Here is a 20,078-nt window from a genome sequence, read left to right as displayed (position 1 = left end):
CCCGTTGTTGATTTGAGGAACAGGATTGGAGGCCCAGTTTTGCAAGCAGTCCTGGAAATACAAGGGAAGTGGTTAAAGCTTTTTTTTTTTTTCTTTGTTCCTGCACATAAATCATAATCATGACTTGGAGATGTGTTTTAAATGCATGGCAAAGGAGCGCAGGGTTTGCTCACACAGCATCGAGAGTGGCAAAGTTTTCCAGGTTGCAGCATGCACGAGTTCGCTGTTAAGTTCCCCATCTTATCTCCAGCTTTCTCACTCCAAGTCCAGTGGACCTCAGACTTCTCTGTGCTTCTGATGCAATTCGACAGGCTTCCCCTGTTTGAGAAAAGAAGTCATTGATGTTGTCGACTGCGTGTCAGCAAGCTGAGGGTTGACTGACAAATTCAGCAGTGTCTCCACGGGCCTCATTAGATCCTCACTCCTCCTGGGTGTTTGTGTGCGTGTACACCTCACTGTGTGTATTTGTATTCAGTTAAAAGCAACATATACGGTTGCATACTGCATCTTCTATGAATTGCACGCTGGGTAGTTATGGATAGTGGGTTTCTTGTACACAGAAATACACAGGCTTGCACTTGCTTGCACACACAGGTGAATATTTGCCCTCAGGGTACATATGATTGTTTTTCTGGGCAACAGTATGCAGAGAATGCATTTTCCAAATGATGCTCAGAGAAGATGTTCATTTTGCTCACCCTGATTTATGATGCAACCCTTTAGTTTGACTCCGACCTAGTCTGTTTTTCCATACCAAAAAAAACAGCACAAAACAGAGAAAATCCAGATTTTGTTCCTGCACGTATCACATGTCAGAGATGTAATGGACTGTGTGTGTCCCAGCAGGTGTAATTACAAATATTCAGTGCTCATGCACCATAGCCTCATGAATGATTAATAAAGAAATCAAATATTAAAACAAGCCAAAACGGAAAAATAATAATGACATGCATAAACAGTTGAGCAGGAATATCTCTTAAATGTTGACACTTCTCACACACACATAAGTTTCAGCAGGGTGTTATTAAGCACCGTTGGCATGCGGTAAGTAGACTGTTGTTCGCAGTAAGCTGTAGCAGCACAGTGAGATATAACACTAACGTGATAAATTAAAAAAAAAAAATACAGTGTTTCTGAAATGTTTGATTCCAGTGTGAGAAAGCCACCATTTCAAAAGGATGCTTATTGTTACAAAATGGTTGCTGGTGTGTGAATGAAGCAGGTTAATTGATTTGCTTGAAAGCAAGTCTTTTACGGATAGAATCACACATATGCATATAATTACTGAAGCATACAGTTCAGCTATGTTTTATGTGCTGGGACGGATCAATGCACGGTTTTCTTCAAAGTCGGACAATCGGGTATTCGATGAAAATGAATTTCCTCATAGCTGCAACACCTGAAAGAGGATTTTATCTCCTTTTATATTTACCCATGCCTCCTTCCCTTCTCTCTATGACTGCCTTGTTAGAGTGGGATTGGTTTTAACTGGGAGCTGATGAGGGGTCAGGAGAGATGCGAACAGCCACAATCTTAGCCCGGGGGCAGATCGACTGGTGGCCAGAAAATTTATTCAGAGGGTGCTGTCCCTGCATCTGCCTTACTTTGAAGTTGCTCTCTCAACTCTGGCTTGTCGTACGTGACTGTGTGTTCATCCCCCCACCCCACCCCCTCGCTAAAGAGAGTGCGAAAAAGCAGAGATGGAGCACTCATGTGTGTCGATACCCATGTATGTGTTTCTCCCTGTGATGTGTGTTCCTATCAGTGTGTGTGTGTGTGTGTGTGTGTGTGTGAGACAGTGAGGGCGGATGAGAGAAAGCAGGAGAGGGAGGAGAGAGAGATGCTGTGTGCCAATCCATACTCGCTTTGGAGAATTCAAGGTCATTCTTTCATGTTTTGCCAACCATCGGTCAATCAGTTTCCAATCAAAGCGGCGCTTAATTCAGCAGTAATTCCCATCCCCGCACCGCATTTTCGCCTCACTGTTTCAGAGGTGTTAAAGCATTTCCCTTGTCTTCCCTCTGATCTGCTGCAGTGTGTCCAACATGTCTTGCCAGGCCAATCCCGCCCTGTCAAGCTCCATAATGATACCAGTTAAAGTGTGCGGAGGACATGTGAGATTACACAATGTGCTACATCTATCTCACTTCAGGAGATTTAGGTCTCACTTGATTGTCTTTGAAGCGTACCCAAGTTATGTTCTTTTATTAATCCGACGAGCCCTCCAGAACATCTCCATTCGGTTTTGTAGAGCTTGAATTTTGCAATATGGAGCAAAAAAATATATATATATGGAGCTCTTCTAATAGATGTGATGCATAAGATAATTTCTTGACAATATATGAAACACATTGTCGCCCACCTGGTTTTTTGTATCTTCTGATTGATTCAGGGCCACTGGTGTTAATTTATCCTTGATATCTGTATATTTTTAAACATCCTTAAGTCCTTTTTCCCTCATATGACCCCATTATGCAAACATCAAGTGTGTACCAACTTTCTTTCAGACATTACATAAGGATCAACAGCTTTAAAAGACTAAACATTTGTCTTTTCGACCAAAGGGCAGGATCCACTGCAGATGAACTTACACAACTCGTTTGCCTCACCGCTCTGCCATATTAGCTCACCTCCTCAGTCATCACACTAAGTCTGGATGGGAGTGCCTCATGCAATCATGGATCTCACAAAAATAACCTCATATCCGTTTTAATCCACAGAAAGGTCCCCTTTCCAGCCTGGTATGGGCGTATATGGCATTTAAGACTGTGAGGATATGATTAGATGACAGTTTTTACTGCCTAAAGGGTGTAACTGAAACACTAAACTGTGCAGAGAAGGGAAAAGAAAAGAAAAGAAAAGAAAAAGAAAGTTTCATTCCTGCCTTTCTCCTTCTCTCTGGTGTTATGTTGCATTTGTAGTATCCTTTTCCAGAGGAGTCCTGTTTGTGAGATGTTTGTGTGCGGAAAAACACTGAATGAAGGCATCTTATTTTAATGGAATGAGTGTTGACTGTGTTTATTTCTATATGATCAGATTAGAACATGTGAACAGTGAGATACAGACCGAATCAACACATTTCCATCCAGCACCTCAGGCAGACTCCAGTAAAGATAATGAATGTGTGAATGAATGAATGAATATTGCCTTTGCGAAGGCTAATCAATGCCGCTCGTGCAAAGGGTGTAACATTATAAGACTTGAAAGACATCAAACATGTCCGAGTCCTCCAATGCGGATTTACATGGCTGCTAAGAAGAGCTTGCTCATGCCTCTTTGCTGAAATACATGTTCGTGTTTTTCTGTATTGCAGAGGATGCTTTTAAGGAGCATTATTTCTGAGAACTTCAAAGCCTGCCAAAAGCACTCTCCTTTTGGAGCGTGCAGCAGCTTGAAAAAGTACTTATATTTTCCAAATGGACAGGAAGAGGCCCTCACTGGTATTGAGGTGATGCTAATGCAGGGTGGCGCTAGTTTTTCAGTGCAGCTCAGTTTACAGCACAAAAATACAGCCTGTGTTAGATACCATTAATCTTTTACAGGCATGATTAAATATATCACCTTTAATTTCCTGTAATTTTAATTACTAGAAGACTAATATACTATTCATTTTGCTGTCTACGTGGAAATCTTTGTTTTATGGTTTAAGGAAAAAACAAGCACAGCCAACAACGCCAACAGGTCCTCATGGACATTTACTATGCACAGCTCAGTGAGCGCCATAAAGCCGGAGTCAGACTCTCCCCAGATGTTGCATCCAGGCTTTCTGCTATTGCCTGGTTTTATTGATCCAGTTAACATTATCGCTCACAAGGTCACAGTCTTCAACTGTCTGTGTTTTCTCAGCTGAGGGCGCACTGCGCCGCTCCTCGGAGGATTGGAGATTCTTTCCTGTGATGTGAACCCTGCCCAAGTGAGAGGCTGTTGACTTTATTTAATATGTCCGCCAGATTTTTATGAGCATTACGCAAATGAAATGGTTTGCATTATGCGTGAACCATACATTCCACAGAGGCATGCATGGCTGCAGACAGCTGGAAGTAACTTGAGCCTCTCGGTCACTTATCAGCCCTGGCATCCCTGCCATTTCCCATAGCCATCTTCAAGCCAGAAGAATCCAGCCATTGTTTTCATCTCTGTGGGGCCCTGTGTTAACTCAGCAGTGCCTCGCTGATTGTTGCACAGATATTAAAGAAAATGGTAGATTTGTCTTTGTCCATATAACCCTGTCTTGTGACATCCAAGCTCTGTGTGTGCATGCATTTGACTGTGTGTGTGTGTGTGTGTGTGTGTGTGTGTGTGTGTGTGTGTGTGTGTGTGTGTGTGTGTGTGTGTGTGTGTGTGTGTGTGTGTGAAGGGGGTTCTACTTGATGCAGTTGTAGAGCAGCTGCACCTGCCCTGTATGTCAACACCAGGCTCTGGAGCAGACACTCAAGAAGAGAGGTGGCTTTCACACCACTGGCCTCACTGAAGCTGCTTACTTTCCAAAGACAACAATGACCACGCTGCTGTGCTGCGCCACGGAGCTTTTAGGCTCTATAGGCTTGGCGCCTGGTGTGTGTGGCCTCGAGATTATCTCCCGACTGAGCCCTCTACATACAAGCTTATTGGACTTCCTCATGTCCCCTTGTTTTCGTGGCTCTAAAGTTTCCAGGATGCTTTTTGACTGTCTGTTTTACACATAGAGACAGGATCCCCCGTGGGGGTTGTTAGGAGGTTACAGGGGGGTAGTAAAGGGGTCAGGGAGAAACTGTCAGTCTATTTCCTTTCTCTGGCCTTGGGAAACTGCACCACAAGTCTTCTGCATATTTTTAGCGTCCTTGCCGGCTGTTGTGTGTGTGTATCCACAGGAGAAGTTATTCCCAGTCCATGAGGACTTTTGTTTTTCACATGGATTACTTATTATTAGTGTTGTGTTCTTGGTTTTACCCTCTCTCTCTATAGAATGACCATGTGCAGCTCACTATCAGAATAATGCAGCGGGTCTGGAAACCATCATCTTTACACGGTGGTGCGTAAATCTTTCTTCCTACTGCACAAGCCTCCGCTGGTGGGAGCCTCATGCTTGAGCGTCTACAGCTGGTAGTGTGTGCACGGGAGGCGGGGTTGCAGTGGAGAAAAAGATGTGTATGTATTGCATTCCTTGTGTACACTTTAACTTGAATTTTTGGGCATAATGAGGCCTGTCACATCCAACAAAATAGATGTTTAGACCTGTGTTGATTTGTGTTCATTTATGTGTCAAATACCATTTAAATGAGGTCATTTATAAGTCTTATTTTGGATAAAATGTGTTCTTGTGTCTAAGCTGTGAGAGAACAGATACTCTTGGAAAGTGAAAATCTATTTTCCTGGTCCTTTGAATGCTCTTATCAGTTCAGAGGGTAGATGTTTTGCTGTTAGTGAATCGATGTGCTGGCAGTGCACTCTTTTCAGGGAACTGCGGCATGCTGATCAGACGCATCCAAACTCAAAGAACTGAAAATGGATGCAATTGTGAAAAAGAACAGAAAATCCAAGAAATGGCATGAGATGAGTTGGATAATTGAACAAGGCACAAAAGCCAACTCCCTCTATTCTTTAGCGAACTTCGTTCCAAGGTTAGGGCGGATGAGTGATCGCATTCAGCCGAGAGACTGAGTTCCCAGAAACCTGCCAGGCAGTCATGCTCATTTACGTTCAGACATTATTTACAGAGAATCACCTGAACGGTGCCATAGCCCAGATAATATTGCTCACAGACGTGTCTTACCTGCTGCACCACATTTCTCCCTGCATTATCTCCAGCTCCATCAACACCTCTCTCTGTCTCTCTCTGCAGCTCATGCCTTCATGTGTGAATGAGCTGTTCACGTGTGGTCGTTAAAAAAAAGCAGCTGTATGTCTGTGAAATGACTGCAACCTTTTTTAATACCTGTACACGCTGTTCTGTGTCGAGTTTCCATCATCAGGCTGTCCAGGTTATTATCGTTCTCTGAGTTCTGGTGACACTCTCAGGTTGTGTTGTTGCTGCTCTTCAACACACAGTGAGCGCTGCTAGCTCAGTGTGTCTTTAGAGATAGAGGAAAGAGAAATTAAACTGTGAGGAAAAGAGCTACTGTAAAAATGCTCCAAGTGAAGAAAACCACCTTGAATATGTAAACAGAAAGCATGTTTAACCACATTAAAATTTTCCAAAGCGGACTGTTGTTCTTGCTTAATTCCACAATACAATTATCACTCGGTGAATGGGAAGGTACGTGCCAATAAAAATAAGTCATTTCTGTTTTGCTTTGGCCCTCCTCTGTATAATGCTGCACTCTGCAGCTGCACCGTGCTGTGGAAAACAAACAGTGCAGTGCAGCTGGGCTCCTCAAGACAGCGATGAGGGAATTTTAATCCCATTTTTTTTCTTTGGCACCAGTCAGATTTATTTGGTCATAAAGAAGGAAAAGCACCCCACCATCTGAGAAGGATTGGGAAGTGAGAACGCAAATTATGCCAGAACCCCACTTGCAGACTTAGAAACACAACAGGCCAGGAAATGAATCCCCAATAGGTCAAAGTGCTCAAAGCACAGAGGAGTCTAATTAACTCGGATAGTGACACATTTCTGGGATACCTGGAGCGCTCCGATCAGCCTGTCACACTTAGAGAGAACTCTAAGAGCAGACTAAATATGCTGCAGTGCAGATTTTTACAGTGATATCATTCACAGGAACAGTTTTATCACCATGAGGCACATACGCACTACAGCCAAAGGCTAGCCTACACGTGTCTCTCATCCATTCCCTGCAGCGTGGTCTGAAAACAAACTATCCAGAGAGCCTCAAACCATTTCCAGCTGTCACGTCTCTGCTCCAGTATAACTCCTAACCTGATATGACAGGGCAAGACGAGGTGAGGGTCAGGCCTCGAGGAAGATTCATGACATGTAACTCAGACTATGAGCGTTATATCCATAATTGCCTGTGGTTGAAAAGATGGCTGTGTGCTGCACCTATTGCATCTCATGTTACCTTTATTAACTTCTCACCTTACATCAGTCACTACAAGTCTTCATACATACAATAACAAGACTAAGAACAATGAAAAACCACAGTTATGCAGTGGTGGAATGTAACAAGTACATCTACACAAGCACTGTACTTAAGTACAAATCTGAGGTACTTTTTACTTGAGTGCTTCTATTTTGTCTCTGTTATTTTATGCTTTTAATCCAGAACCTTTTAGAGGTAAATATTGTGCTTTTTCTCCGTTACATAACATTTATTTGGCAGCTGCGGCTACACAGCAATTTGCTGATTAAGAATTACCCAACACCACAATAACACAGCTAAAATTGGCAAAACAGTAAATGCTACTTCCAAAGTCATGAACCAGTAATGTGATTTAAAGCATAACAACAATCACAGGGTTTATCTGCAAAACGGACACTTTTTGCAGATAATGCTGTGCTTTTAAACAAGCTGACAACACAACGTTGACATATCATCACCTTTTAAGCTGATACTGAGAACTTCTTGGCAAAAGGTTGCTTATTGACACAAGCAGCGGTTGTGGAGGAACATGATCATTCATGTTTTTGTCCATCTGATGAATGTCAAGTCCAACAGTCACTCTCTTTTAGCTCTGTTTTTGGTCTCTACCAACTCCTGAGGGAAATATCTGGCTCTTTAGCTGCTAAAAGCTCAACTATGTTCACCCGCCAATTGCTGTGTCTGTCTACCATTTGGTGAGCAGGTAGTGTTCAGTGGGATTTTAGGCCTTTTCACTGAAAGCATCAGTATGAAAGCAGAGAGAGTGACTGAGACTCCCCAAAGCTCCATAAAGCTGGGGGCAGATGCAGATTCAGGTGATAATTCTCTATATGTTGCGGCAAAGTGATCCTTGTCACATGATCGCATTGTTGCATGGTCGTTTGATGCATTGCTGTTATAAAAATTCTGATTATTGCTGCTTTAAGTAATATTTTGAATGCAGGACGATACTTGTCATGGAGTATTTTATACTGTTTTTGCTAAATTCACTGAAGTAAAAGATTTAAATTCCTCTTTCTCTGTTGCTTCACCATCCACCTATGAATGTGCGAGACAGTACTATAAATGTCATATAACATAATAATAAGAAGAGGACTTTTCTTAACAAGGTTACGAAATGTTTCGCAGAAAAAGAAAAAAACTGTAGATGAAACAGATAAAAACAAGAAAAGCAGACAGAGAAGAACCAAATAAAAACAGCGCAGGGATCATAAAACATCAGAGTTTTTGCAGGAGTAGAATTATAAAACTCAGTAACTTCTGTTTAAAAATTCATGAAAGTCTTCCTATGCTAAAAGAAAGTTTTAAGAGATGATATGAAAGATGCTGTAACCTGATTTCAGTAGGTAAAGTGTTACAGAAGCTGAGGGCTCTAACAGTGACTGGATCACCTGCACGATCTAGTAACAACCAACTGAGCTGCATCCACTGATCTCAGAGAATGCTGAGGGACTCAATAAATCGTTCACACAGAAGAAAATAAACGATATTAGTTTGAGGACAGATACAAACACAAAGCATCGCAGCCTGTTTGTTGCTGTCGAGGTGCTCTGGATAGCAATCCATTAGTATTAGGCGGATAAAATGCAGTGCAACAGGCATCTGGATTTTTGTTCAAAGCTCCAGTTAGCTTAGCTCCATAAAAAAGATAAATGTGTCCCCGTGAAGGTCCAGAGAATAGCTTGTCTACTCATTCCATTCCTCCAGTACACTGCGGCACAGGACGGGCTGCAGGCCCTAAAGCTCTTTGGTTAAAGTGCAATAAAAAATAAGACTCTTGCTCGAAAGTCTTAAAAAATTAACTTCACAGGAAACATTGCATGGCTGCTGTTTCACGCAAAAGCTCAAACTGAGGTTGTATGTCGTCTCCAGAGAAGTGCAAGAGGTTCCATTATGGCTGCATGGTGTCTCTGTTTAACTACCATAAACGTCTGCTGTTACGAGGCGACATGTTTAATCGGGCTGCAAAAACAGCATTTATATGAGTGTGCATGTTCTATGCTGTTTGAAATGTCACTGCAGCCAGAAGCATGTATCTGCTCCATAGTCTCAGCCAGTGTTTTAGCCCCATCTGTGGTTAAAGGATAACATTTGTGTGGCAAAGACGGTACAATACAACCACTCCTTTCTTGGCTGTTTTTTTCTTTAATGATATGCCTTACCCTGTGTTAGCTGCTCAGATTGAATTTCCCATTTTGTGTATGGGAGACCTTGTGGACTAAGTCCTCCATTAAAGATATGCAAAGAACGCACGCAAGGAACAGAGCTCTACACATGAAGAAAGGGCATCAGGATGTTCGATATGGAATAGTCAGTCGCAGCATCGTCCTGATTTCATTTCCTGAAACTCCTGATGATGACTGAGACTTCGAATGAAAGACGGTGTGACAAGAGAGGGAAAAAAGAAGCAGTTTTTGTTTTGTTTTTTAAGGGGTGCGTGCGTGGAGAGGGGGGGGGTTAGCTCTTTATCATGCCTCACTATCCAACCTCTTACCTCCCCTTTTGGGCCTTTAGGAGCATCCTGTGACCCCCGACCTCTCGGACAATAGAGGCCAGGACGTTTCCCAGTGAGCAGCGATGGAGCCAACAACAGGAACATGAGGGGTGCTCCTGGGAAACAAACTGTTTATTGTGCAGCAGGATGGACAGCCCCCCCACGTCCCAGTCAGTTACTTTCACACACAATCACAGACACTAACTACACACCTCTGCACAGTAAAGTCCTGTCAAACAGGTGCCAGCTTTAATACCTCTGGACCATGTTGAAAATTCAAATCGTCTGAAGAGAGGGTGTGTGTGTGTGTGTGTGTGTGTGTGTGTGTGTGTGTGTGTGTGTGTGTGTGTGTGTGTGTGTGTGTGTGTGTGTGTGTGTGCGTGCGCGCGCCTGTGCACGCGCGCGCTTGGCTGTAACAAAAGTACAAAGAGGATATTTCCCTTTGACCGAGGTCACAAAATATTACAATATATGCTGTGACTGGAAGGATGCTTTCATTTTTTTTTTTAAGATGGGTCGATTCTCTTTGCACTTGTCTCAGGACAAGGCCTGCAGAAAATATGCACTCATGATTTCAGCTGTTACTTTCTCCCTCATTTCTGCACAGGCTCAGGCTGCAGATGATAAGTTTATATTTAGTCAGACTTTCGATATGATAACAGTACCAAGCCGTTTGTTGGTGCTGCCACTGCCTGTCTGTTTCAGAGGAAATCCCTCCTTTGTCTCTCAAGGAAGCTCAGCAAACTGGGAAAACCTGACATTGTCATCAGAACTCAAACAGCTGGAACGCATTTGATTATGGAGAGTCACCGCTAAATGTATTAGTCAACACTCCAGACTAGTTATTACCTAGGCTCTGGAGACTACTCATTGCAAGAGCTGCACAGTAAAACTGTTTCCAGAGCTGTCAATCACTGTGCCAGAACTGTGGTGCAACACAGAGACACAGAGGGCTCTGTGGATTGCTCTTTAAGTGCTTAACCCCACAGGATTACTGGTTCTTTATGACTATATGTGTGGTTTGCGCCTGTGCTCCACATGATGCACATCTGATAAGGGTGGATCAGAGGTGAAAGACACAAGGGACTGGATCTGAGCTCATTCTTTTTTTCTCTCTGGAGAGACTTTAAATCCTGATAATCAGAGAAGAATTAAAAAAATATAACCCAAATCATTTTAGAGATGATGAATCCATAACTCATGCTTGGTTTTATAACAACAACAATGTTTAGTCCAATCCAAATGTGGAAAGTGAAGTATGTTGGGACAGGAGCTTAACATAAGTGCACTTTGGTTTTACCTGAGTTTTATCCATTTTGTGGTGCTTTTTTCTTGCATTTTATCACATTGCTGATGAAAATTCTTCCACATTTAATTCACCACATTTCTCCGATGCCTGAATTTACTTTCTCACCTGAGACACAACACAGATGATGAGCTTTACATCTGATGCATTGCTGTAATTTAAACAACCAAATATGCATTAAACAACAATTACAGCAGTTTAAAGGTGACCATTCTTCAAAATTAGTTCTTGTATTTTTGGTGCTTGTTGAAGCTGAGTCTGAAGCTATTCAGTAAACAAGTCGTCACTCAGCCTGTCACTTTAAACAGGTTTGGTCTCTGAAAACACTGAAATGAAGTATTATTTTTATGCTATGGACCCCTGCCTGTAAATGAGACATCCCGTAACCAGCTATGCAATTAGGGCAAAATAAAACCTGCAAAGTTCTCTGCAGCCACAGTTAAAGCATATAATGCCTTTTAATAAGCACATCCTTGAAGTCATAAATGTTTATATGATTGCATCACTTAAACTTTCCAAGCCAAAAAAAACATGCAGTCACCAGCTTGTTTTAATGCCCAAAACACGGGAGGAAGACAAGGGGAAGCTGCAGAAAGCTCTAATAATGCACTTTTAGTTATTGATCCAAGTTGTAAAACTCACAAACAATGATAGAAGAAAGCAGAAGTAACAGTTTGAGGAATAATTCAGAGACTTTCTAGGTCAAAGGCCACCTTAACACTGACAAGCAAAATCAAATCACAGCTAAGGAAATGAGCCATGAAACACTGATTGCTCCATACATAATGACCCTTTTTTCCAGTTGCTTAGCTCAAGAATTATTTGATTGTGCAGAGTGCTGACTTCACTGCAAACATGAGCACTGCTTGCACATATTGCCTGAATGTATAATCAAATCAAGACCATTGATAGAAGGAGTGAACAAATATCTCTTAGTATGTGGGAACAATGGATCTTTGTTCCATAAGAGAGCCCTCAGAAAGCTAATACACTGACCGAAGGTAGAACACCTCTGGGGACTGTGGGCGCAGCTTGTGCTCAGCATTAATTGGTTGTGCTTTTATTGGATAATTCAGACATTAGCGAGATCCATTTAAGTTAATTTTGAAAATGACCGTGAGCATATGTGCTTTGTCGTGGCAACCATGGGAAAAGTGCCACCGAGAGGAATATGCTTAAGCTCAGACCATAATTGCCACAATAAGTGGAATGCTTCTGTTATACAATAGAACTTCTACTAATGATGATTCATGTGACCAAAAAAGATGGATCACTGGAGTCTGCTGAGTCCATGGTTTCAAATAACAGCACTATAGGCTATATTCCTCATGAGAGAGGTCAGCTAAGCTCCTACCCCCACCCATATCATCCCAGTTCTGACATGTTCACACCTTGGCTCATACATCAATTCAGAACTTGGGGCACCAGTCATGTAACTAAAACCTCAACTTCTGGATATAGGTGGGAAATTCCCCATACAGGTCAGTGATATGTTGCCTAATAGAAACAAAGACATTACTTGCTTATTGCTTTGAACGTTTACAAGGTAGCATCACCCCACAGCTGAAGGACTCACTAGTCTATCTGTCAGCTACAAACCCTATAGGTTTAAAGTACACAGTAGCAAGCAAACCAATGTGATTTGAGATATCAGAGGAAACTACAGTAGGGTGACTGTGGGTGGCTTTGTGAACTGAGGCTTTAAGCTAACAAAGTGTGGGCTTGACTGTGTCTGAAAACCTCATGCTGATAAATGGCCTCTCCAAGTAGACAAACTCAGAACACAAGGCCCCTGCTGCACAAGACCCAAACTGCTACCTCTGCTGCTGGCTGAATCTGATTACAGGCAGGCCCTGAGGACAGGCAGGTCATTGAGAGCACAGAGATGAGCAAACAATAAGATATTATCTGAAGGAATCTTCTGCTTTCCAAAGGAAAATGGTCCCTCTCAGTGTCACATTGACGATAGGATCCTCAACCTGACACTGAATCAGCCATTTAAGAAGAATGAACACTGCGACCCATTCATACATACTCACTAAAATAATGAGAGCTCTTTTTTCACTCTTGTTTAAGACATATAAAGGGAAGCTCATGAGGCTTTGCAAGACAAGGCTGCGCAGAAACCGGAGCATGCAGCTGACTCAGATGAATATGCCTTTACAATGATTGGGTATTGAATGAACAATTCTATAGTCTTTTTCTTTATTCTCATGTATGTGTAAATAATACACGTGTTTGGCTTCATTGTACTTTGTTGCTCCATTGTCTTGCACTTTTGCATTCGAGCAAATTCATGTGAAAACAAAACTGTAAATAAAGTAAGTGATTCTGAGCATGCAACATTCATTTTGATAAATTACTGTGTAAATCTTGCAAAAACGTTTTCCGGTTGAAGCTGTACTTAATTTGTTCTGGCTGTCTTTCCTTTGTGTGTTTTTGCTCTTTTCAAATAGTGACATCTTGTGGACACCTGGCCTCAGTTATTGAGTTGAAGACAGTATATGTTCGAAGTCATGTGTTAATGTATTACCCGTTATTACAACACAGCATTCTTGTCTCTGTTTTTAGTATTGTTAACTTGATGATAAGGATGATCGTATTGATCATAATAGGTATTTATTTACTTTAATATAATTTCAAATTTATACAAAAAAAAATAATAATCAAAAATTATCTTGATTTAAGGCAGTGTGTGATAAACTGGCAAACAGAAGGGACAGAATTGGCAGCCACAGCCAAAATGTAAGAAAGGGTCGATTTCTTGGACGCACTCATACCGTGATAAAAATTTTATTTTGATCTAAAAATGTCACATGCACTTGTTTTGTATAAATATGTATAATGATTACATGCACTAATAACTGAAAGCCATATCCATATCCATATAATTTTGATTTTCGGAAAGTGGACCGCGTCAAAGCTGAGAAATAAAACAAAAATGTATTTTGGACTACAACCATGGAAGCTGTAATAAATACACGATTTGTCGGGAAACTCTCGCGATATTACCAAAAACAGATCGCCAGGCACGGAGAGAGTAGGGATGAGAGCAGAGAGCAAAATATCTCGGCTGTTCTGTAGCTTAAGAAAAATCTAAATTTAACATACAGTTTCTCGCATAGATTGAACTAGAAACCAAAAGCCTCAAGTCAGTTATATGTTAGGTGTGATTTTGTGAGTATACGTAAAGTGAGATTTGGAAGTACGTGGCCACAGAAGCCAAATTGTATGTGTGAAGTGCTAACCGTTAGCTGACAGGCTACCTAGCATAGCCATTGATGCAATGGCGTTGAAAAGAATTCAGAAGGTGAGTGTGTTTTTTTTGTCTTTCGTGTGATATCCATACCTTCAAGTAGACATATTTCTCTCGGAGTGGGACGCTCTGTGAGGATCATACCCGTGTGCAACCTTTTCTATAGTTCAACTTAGCCATACCTGCCTGCTTTTCTTGCTCTTTTTAAAAAAATAATTCACAGACAAAGACGAGCTAACCACTGGTGGCCCTGTTGGTGCATTGCTACAGTAACGTTAGCTATCAGTACCTTAACTTAACCCCTCAAACAGCGGCATTATTTTGACAGCTACGTTTTGTTTGTGTTTAATATTTCCTTCTTCTTTCTGACACTTTGTATATTATCAGTAGTTAAGTAAACGTTGCTTGCTGACGAACAAGCCAAACAAGTCGTTTCGCAATGCATTTCTACGCTAGCAGTAAGCTAACGATAGTAGGTGCTTTGGCTGAAGTAATTGACAGTACAGGATTTGCTCTTAAATTCTTCGCTTGTCAGTTGTCTTTATCCCTGTGGTTGGTCACTAACAGTATGGCTGTCGATGTGACTGACAGCTGCTTGCTGGTTGCCAAAATTGAACCCTAGTGTCAGTCTCGCCATATATGGAATGGTAAATGGGGCACTGGAGCAGGCCACGGTGTGTATTTATATAACAGAATAGATACGCTTACTTTCAAGAGATGTTAAATAACGGGCTTAATTTCTATTTTAACCATCTGTTGTTTTGCTGTGTGTGCTTAGTAGTACGTAATGAGCTTCGGCTATAGCGTTTACATATATTATTGGTATAATAACTGCCTTGGTTAGCATATTTCTTTCCTTCTGTTGTGCTTTGTTGAGTTGTAGTCAAGATCCATGAGTTAAATTTAACTGATGACTAAAATGTTTATGAATTCATCCGTGTTTAAACCACCATTTACACGTCAACAGCCCTGGATCATGACTGTATAGCAAATATGGCTGCCACTGAAAAGGCAGGAAGTAATTATAGCCCCCAGACCCCCAAAACTTAGCCAACTTTACACAGACAAGGCCAGACATTGTATGGATGAAGCTCTGGCTAGGTTTCAGTGATGATGCGCTAAAGCTGTACTTCTCTCTCAATCTCTCAGAATAAGTGGAAATAATTTCAACATATAATTCATTCATGATCCACCACGTTGACATACAGTGCTTTGCCCCACTGTTTTGATACCCATATTTTCCTGTGCACATGTACCCAATATAAAAATAAAACAACCCCTCTCTTCATGAATGCATTTTAAAATGTGAGTTCTTTGTTACAATACTCTAATTGACCAATGATTTCAAGGCTGTTATATTATGACTGTCTTGCTTTTAGGAACTATCAGACCTGCAGAGGGACCCACCTGCTCAGTGCTCTGCTGGACCAGTTGGAGATGATTGTAAGTAGTTAGAAAATTGGTGCAACCGTGTATACCTGAACACATTTACATCATGCGATTACATCAGCAGTGTGTTGTTGGTGTGTCAGGAGTTTGCAAATGTTTATGCTCATATTATTATTTTTTCCTCCAGTGTTTCATTGGCAGGCAACGATAATGGGTCCGGTAAGTGAAACTGCATCTTAACTCAATTGGAATATGATCAAAATAAGATGCAAAAATAATGAAACAGCTGTCAACAACCTTATCTTGTTTCTATTCTTATTTCAATAGTGTGACAGCCCATATCAGAGTGGAGTGTTTTTCCTCACCATTCACTTCCCGACAGATTACCCCTTCAAACCACCCAAAGTGAGCATCTGTCTTGTGTCACCTAATGAAGCACATATTTCAACTCGATTAACTGACTCCTCATTGATTTATTTTACTGTAGGAAAAGTTATTGGCCTCATTGGAAAATTATAACATTCTTCTCCTTTTTTGTCACAGGTTGCATTCACAACAAAAATTTACCACCCTAATATCAACAGCAATGGAAGTATTTGTCTGGACATACTGAGATCACAATGGTCACCTGCACTTACAGTATCAAAAGGTAAGGTTTACACGAGTGTATCAACATTTTTATGTATTAAACAGGGCTGTATGTCATGGAAATATTATTCCTATTTTTAACTCCAGTTTTACAAGTCAGATCACAGATAAAACACACAAATTTGCCCGCATGGATTCAGAAAGAATAAACACAAATACGTCACTGCTACTTGGTGAAATGATCCATCATGATGATGAAACCTGAATATAAAGTCGTCTTTTTGTTCAAATCATGTTATATTTTCTTCTAGAAGCTTAACTTTCGTCATTTCTTGGACTACTAAATGTCTACATCTGTGTTACCTTTCAGTTGTACTCTGAAGTCCAGGGCTCTCGTACGCCTTCAGGTGGTGTTTAGTGTACTAACCTAGTGTTAAAATACTGTATATGTCAGAGAATTTCATTTTCTTGCCACATTGCAATGTGCAAAGGCCACTGATCTCGTAGCCTTGTCTTTTTCTCTCTGGTCTTGCTTCTTTTCCCACTCAAGGCTGGTGGAGCAGGTTTGTATCATGTGAAAAAGTGACGTTGACGCATTCCCTCTATTTACTCAGTTCAGCTTCAAGTCAAGTCAGGTGTTGAGACTGAATGTGAAGCACCATGTCAAATCATATCAGTGACATTAAGCGTCATATTTACATATAAAAAGACTTCTCAAGTCAGAGCAGGTGGAATCCGTTATCAAGGATTTAATCATTACAAAAATATTGTCAAGGCACAAATACATTCGGTTACATTTTAAGGTATTTGTCCATGCATATATTGAGATTGTCTTTTATAGATATCGCTTGGCTCTTTTGTGACTATTATCTAAAGATGTCAAAATCACTCTTTGCTGTGTTGGTGTTAGTAGTAAGTCTGAATAAAGATAAGTGCCTTTTACTCCTCCAGGCCAATGCCAGTGAATTCAGATCCTAATCTAAATACTTTGTGATTCTTTCTTCCACAGTATTATTGTCTATCTGCTCTCTTCTTTGTGATCCAAACCCGGACGACCCACTGGTACCAGAGATCGCCCATACGTACAAGGCTGACAGGGAAAAGTGAGTGCAAACCTGACCACATCTCTCAGCTTTGCTCATGCTGACTCATTATTTTTGGAGATAAAGTTCTGACTTTGCGTGTTCACCTGAAACCTTTTCCAAACTTTGCATGTGTTTTGCAGGTACAACAAATTAGCAAGAGATTGGACACAGAAGTATGCAATGTGAGAATGCCAGGGAGATCAAAATACAAATGAGAACAAAAGAAACACGTTTGATTTGTAACTTGAGGCAAACAGAGGAAAAAACTAGACAGCAGCCCATCTTTTGGAGGAGGATGAGATACAGTGAGGTACAGTGCCACCTGGCTTTCCATGTGCTGAGCTGCTACCATGTGCTGTCCTTCATGACTTCTATGGATCTGTTGAGCAGGACCTGATGGGCTCCTTAAAGCACTCCCATATGGAATACCGGAAACTCTTCACAGTCCATACCGCCACACTCAGACTTTAAACTGTTACTCCTGCTATTGTGATTATCACTATCATCGTTGCTATTACGCATCATTTTCACTGTCCATGATTCATTATCATCGTGCTACTCAGAAGCAAAAGGTTTTATTTCTTTAGGAGATTGGCTGTCCCTTCAGTTCAGAGGTACTGTGTCCCACTGGATGTCTTGTTATTACTGTATTTCCGTGTATTTAGTGGCCTTTCTGTGTTAATATTTTTCGGTATATGTGCAATCGAGGCAGAATGTTCCCTGTCCAACACAAAATGGTGCAGTGCCATTACCAGCAGCTGATCTGTTGGCACATACTACCCCGAAACAATGTGAAAGATGTAAAGAATCATTGGTCTCTAACACCCACTGCATTTTAAATTGCAACAGTATTTAGTGGTTTTGATGACACTGGAGAGCTGCTGTTAGGAGCCAGCGGGCCCTCTTCCCACTAGTGTGGGGCTCCGTAGGGTGAATGTCAGCTTCCATTTTTCTCACACATGCCGTCATTGCCCTTATATCCTGTATAAGCAAACACCCACGGCTGGTGTCCATAGTGCACAAAATACTACTGTTGTTTGACTTGTTACTTGTTGTGTAGCTACGAACATAGCAACTCTTTGGCCTATAGCTAAGCTGTGTGCCACCTCCTCAGTACAGTTACTCAGGTATCTAACCAAATCATCAGCCTTTACATGCAGTGACCCATGGTGAGAAAAATGAGCAGGGCTCGTATCATCAGGCTTCTAACAAATAGTATTTATCTGAGTTCACTGGTTTGTTCACATAGAAGAAAATGCGCTTCCTTAAGAGGCAGAATGATCAAAGACAGATCAGCACTCCTGAAGTTCTTTATGCATATAGGCCCTGATGTCCTGTGTTGCACAAACATACGCTGTCCCAGATGTACTGTCATTTGTTCCCCTCATCACCATTTCCTTTTCTTTTGAACAACTCTTGGATGTTAACAGCTTTTAAATGACGCTGTTAAACACGTACATGCTACTGTTTTTCTAAAATGAAATGGCCTTTGGTTACGGCTGGTGTCACTTACACTCAAAATGGGAATTTAAACAGATTTGACATTTCGCAGAAGCTCGTCATTGTGCATTGTTGCCTGAGGTGAATAAATAAGGTGACTTGCCATGAAAGTTGAATCTGCTTTAAATATCAGGCGATGTTTGACAGCATTTCCTTATGTTCGTATTCACGATCGGGTCTTCAAAGGTTTGTTTTGTTTTGGGATTAATAATCGACACTGACAGTAAAATAGTTTATCTGGGTGATTTGTTTGTGACCTTTTGTATTGTATCTTTGAAAGCTTTAGTTTTAGGCTTTTTTTTTTTTTTCATTCATGTCACCAGGATTGAACATGATTGTGATGTGTCATAATGTAATATTAGTTTAATATAATCCATTGTGACTGTTGGATAAAGTAGTTAGGAAATGATTTTTTTTTTCTATCTTGGCTCATAATGTGCTGATGCTGCCAATATAAAGGGAATTATTTGATGTTAAAAAGGAGAATAAGTTTCGCTATCGAGGCATTATTGAGTGGATTCATCCAGAAAGGTCCATAGTAAAGCATGAAAATTTTAGAAGCTTTGATTGTAGAATTAACACCATGGTTTAGGCGCCAAATATAGATTTTCATAATTGTTAGCTGCTGTAGAGAAAATAGGCCTGAAATACAGTATATACTAAAAGGTTTTGAAAATATATCCTCTAAATGCAGTGGAAGTCTTTTTTTTTCTTTTCTTTTTTTTACTGCTCGACCACAATTGAAAATGATTTGTGTGTAATAGTACTAGTTCAAACTCTGTGTGCATTGTTGTTTGTTAATCCGGCTATTTATTTATTCAAAAGCTGAGTATCTTCCAACTGTACGATCGGACGCAGCCTCAATTCATCATGTGAGTGACATTGACTTCCTTTGTCCAGTGTGCTCAATAGAGTTTATATAGGCAGCTTGGCATGCTTTGCACTCTGGAGAACCTTCTCACAGCCATTTGCCAGATATCAGGGATTTCGTTACAATTCATCTGCCTAACACCTCTGACTAAAATTTTAGCCTTAACCCTCATTTTGTGTGTATATAAAGAGAGAGAGCGTTGTCATAAACTGTAAATTTGCTATCAGGGCTGCATCCCCCAAATGGGTGATTCATTTCATCAATAGACATGGAATCCTGCTTGAACACCACCAATATTTTTTGTGGAAAATTTCGGCCTGGCTTTCTCTGAATGCAGGACCAGCCTTCATTGCATCTTAAAATTTGGAAAATGTGTGCTTGAACTGCCACCACGACCGTCCACATGTCCTCACATAGCCTACACAAGATAACTATTGACCGTGTCATAGCATATGAATAAAGCTCATCTTGGTTTACTGTTTGCCTGCAGTCATTTTTCTGTCTTTATACTGAACCAGAACCATCTGAGCGTGGTATTAAAGGAGGAGAAAAATCTGAAAATAATGCACA

At 41.0% G+C, this 20,078-nt stretch overlaps 1 protein-coding gene across 1 annotated transcript; it reads left to right on the top strand.

Annotated features, from left to right (window-relative positions):
• The first annotated feature begins 13,826 nt into the window (after positions 1-13,826).
• Positions 13,827-19,989, top strand: ube2d4 (ubiquitin conjugating enzyme E2 D4). Its single transcript, XM_070964280.1, has 7 exons — positions 13,827-14,129; positions 15,455-15,518; positions 15,652-15,683; positions 15,792-15,869; positions 16,008-16,113; positions 17,062-17,155; positions 17,278-19,989. Exons 1-7 carry the CDS (start codon positions 14,106-14,108, stop codon positions 17,321-17,323), a joined length of 444 nt encoding a protein of 147 aa, XP_070820381.1. The 5' UTR covers positions 13,827-14,105; the 3' UTR covers positions 17,324-19,989.
• The last annotated feature ends 89 nt before the right edge of the window (positions 19,990-20,078 follow it).

The sequence above is a fragment of the Chaetodon trifascialis genome, chromosome 6, assembly GCF_039877785.1.
Source record: "Chaetodon trifascialis isolate fChaTrf1 chromosome 6, fChaTrf1.hap1, whole genome shotgun sequence".
Taxonomy (NCBI): domain Eukaryota; kingdom Metazoa; phylum Chordata; class Actinopteri; order Chaetodontiformes; family Chaetodontidae; genus Chaetodon; species Chaetodon trifascialis.
Note: the sequence above shows the minus strand (reverse complement) of the source record. Positions and strands in the feature narration are given on the sequence as shown.